This window comes from Ipomoea triloba, chromosome 11 (assembly GCF_003576645.1).
Source record: "Ipomoea triloba cultivar NCNSP0323 chromosome 11, ASM357664v1".
NCBI classification, from domain to species: Eukaryota; Viridiplantae; Streptophyta; class Magnoliopsida; order Solanales; family Convolvulaceae; genus Ipomoea; species Ipomoea triloba.
In genome coordinates, this window is record NC_044926.1 from 12,931,162 (window position 1) to 12,934,045 (window position 2,884).

The window sequence follows — 2,884 nt, forward strand, 5'->3', positions numbered from 1 at the left end:
TTATGAGTTTTAAGGTAAATTTTGAAACCTTTTGTAGAGGTGAATGAAAGTCACATCATACCATCAATTGCTCATTGGCATACTAATGTTATTATTATTGATATAACTTGAGTACTAGCCTTGAACCTGAGATCTTAGACCTCAAAGGGTTACAATACAATGTTTCATGAATTTTTAGGTCAAATTCAAAACTTCTAATAAAATAAAAAAGATTCACATCATCTAATCAATACCCAATGATATTATTAATGGTATTACAGGTATTATTATTGGTTATTAATGGTATTACAGGTATTATTATTGGTGCTACATTCAAATACCGAAGGATATAATTAACATACTTGGCATTATTATTACTTGATATTAACCATTATTGATGCTATTGATATTAATAGTTGCTGGGTAAAGTGGGCAGTTCCGATGACATGGTTTGGATACAAGATACACGGGCAATAAACTCTTTGTCCTTATCTAACCTGGACATAACTTGTGGTGTCAATCCAATCAAAGCTTCTATGCCCCCATCGCCAGTCTTGTTGAAATTAGCTCTGTCCATTAGATTAAATGGGGCCACAACAAACCAAACCGGCTTACCCCACCCAAAATCAAACTCATGAAATGGAAAGCCGCATAAACTACTGATGCCGAAAAACTTAATCGCATCAACACCAAAAGCTGCTATCTTTTCTATTTCGTTCGTCAACCCACCTTGATCTTCAATTTTCCTCACATGGTCGCCCGTCACTTTCAAAATAGCTTCTCGGATTTTCCCTACAAGAGATTGGGGAGTAACCCCTGCCCCGTCGGCGGCGGCGTTTTCCCTCATCCACCGTGCAGCGGTCACATAGAGGAAGTTGCCTAAGCACATAGATGGTAAAGGCGGATTCAGCCTCTTTCGCAAATCCGCGACTTGTACAAGAATGTGCATCTTGGCGTTTTGGTTAGCCCTTATCAGGGCAGCCCATATGAACGCCGACAATGCCTCCACCGAAGTCGGACGACGGCGATCTGAAAGCATATACTCGTCCCTCATCCGCTCAATCTCCTCCTTACGGAAAACAAATCGTTTCGTTGAGAATTTTCCTCGGTTCGTTTTATTCAATCTCACGGCGGCGGATGTTGGGGCGGAGAAGTCGAAGTTTAGAGTGGGCGGGAAAATTGCGGCGCCGTCCACCACGAGATCACCTCGGCCTCCTTCACCCCGGTTGATTGCCGTCCAGGTCTGGACGAATCCACCAATCGCAGCAGCATCAGCCACGCCGTGCCAAATGCAAATCGCCACCGCCGTTCCGCCGCACCGGAATTTGTTCACCTGAACACCTAACATGGGCTGGGAAGGATCAAAATCCATTGGATTAGGATCATACGGAAGCAGCTGCTGGAGATGGTCAACCTTACAAATCTGGAGAAAATCAGACAAATCATAATTGGTAACATTCGCCCGCACAAAATCGACGCCCTCGTCGTTGCACTCGATTGTCATTCCATCTTTCACCCTTCCGGCCAGCGGGTACAAGACGGACAACGTCTTGGACAATGATTGTTTCAGCTCATCATAGTCATGGTGATGGGCGCCAGAGGTGTAGAAGAACAACATGGAGGTGTAATGAGTTCCTTCTACTTGATCAATCTGAGAGAGCTTATAGTTTCTCAGGAAATGAGGAGTTGGGGAAAATGGCCTGACATTCTCTTTCTGATGAATTTCAACTTTTAGCGCCATTGTTGGCCGGAGCAGATTCTTTGAAATATAGGCTTGTAGAAGATAAGAGTTGTATCAAGCCACAGCTATATATAGCGAGCTGGTTACGTTGCTTATAGCGCACTTGTATGCATGTTTCATATGGGTTACTAATTAATAGTTGTGGACAACATTTTTTTTAAAAAATTCTATGATTGTGATGGTAGAAAATATTACAGTAGAATTTTAATTATAAATAGTATATAAAGTAATAATTATCATTATTAACAACTAATTTTATTTTAAATAATATCACAATTTTACATGTAAGTATTAGAATATCTATTCTACTTAACCATATATATCTACCCTTATAATAAGAGTCAATAATGTTAGAACCCTAACTGGAACAAAAAAAAATGGTGGTGTAATAATTTTCTATAACATATTGTACTTTGTGTTTTTCTTATTGTGCAACCTCCAATTAAATTCCTAATATTTCCTAATCATCTATAATTTTACCAAATTCTTTCCGTTAAATATAACGGAAGTTTAACATACATTTAATTCTTTAGGCAAATTAATTTGTTTCTTTATTGCATTTTTCAAACAAATTGGCAATATTCTATAGTACAATTCTGTATAGATTCCTACCTTAAAATTATAATATTGAAGTCTTAATAGGCTTCTATAATACAATTTTGTATAGAACCCTAACTAAACCATTATTCTACCCAAACAACATATATAAACTCCCCCCCCCCCTTCTCACTGGTATTCACCCAAAACTAAACCTAACATATTCTGCACACACACCGTCTACTTGACATTCTATAGGTATGATTGTCAAAATATTATCATGCTAATTCTATTATTTGTATTTGTACTCAAAATGATTACAGTTTAAAAAAAATCAATGATGGTATACTTATTAATTAGTATAACCTCAATATCGTTATGTAAATATATCTATTGTATAATCTGTTCGTCTATACTTGTATCCTTGTATGTAATGTTTTGGTTCTCATTATATTCCTCTATAATCTACACATTTTAGTCGTTACTCTTAAATCTCTAATCTATGATTTTTGAATTTATGTTGTGGTTCCCATTATATTATTTCATAGCATCCTTTATGAACATATTTCCCATGGCACAAGGATATTAGTCATGAAAAATGCAGTAAAATTAATTGATATTGACATA

The 2,884-nt window shown here is 37.1% G+C and overlaps 1 protein-coding gene across 1 annotated transcript; it reads right to left on the reverse strand.

Moving 5' to 3' along the window:
• Positions 1–304: 304 nt before the first annotated feature.
• On the reverse strand, positions 305–1,794 carry LOC115997349 (stemmadenine O-acetyltransferase-like). The gene has a single exon (XM_031236893.1). The coding sequence runs from the start codon at positions 1,718–1,720 to the stop codon at positions 389–391; it is 1,332 nt and encodes a 443-aa protein (XP_031092753.1). The 5' UTR covers positions 1,721–1,794; the 3' UTR covers positions 305–388.
• Positions 1,795–2,884: the final 1,090 nt, after the last annotated feature.

Excerpts from the sequence above, each read along its gene's own strand:
- LOC115997349 (XM_031236893.1), bottom strand. The coding sequence starts at position 1,720 with ATGGCGCTAAAAGTTGAAATTCATCAGAAAGAGAATGTCAGGCCATTT.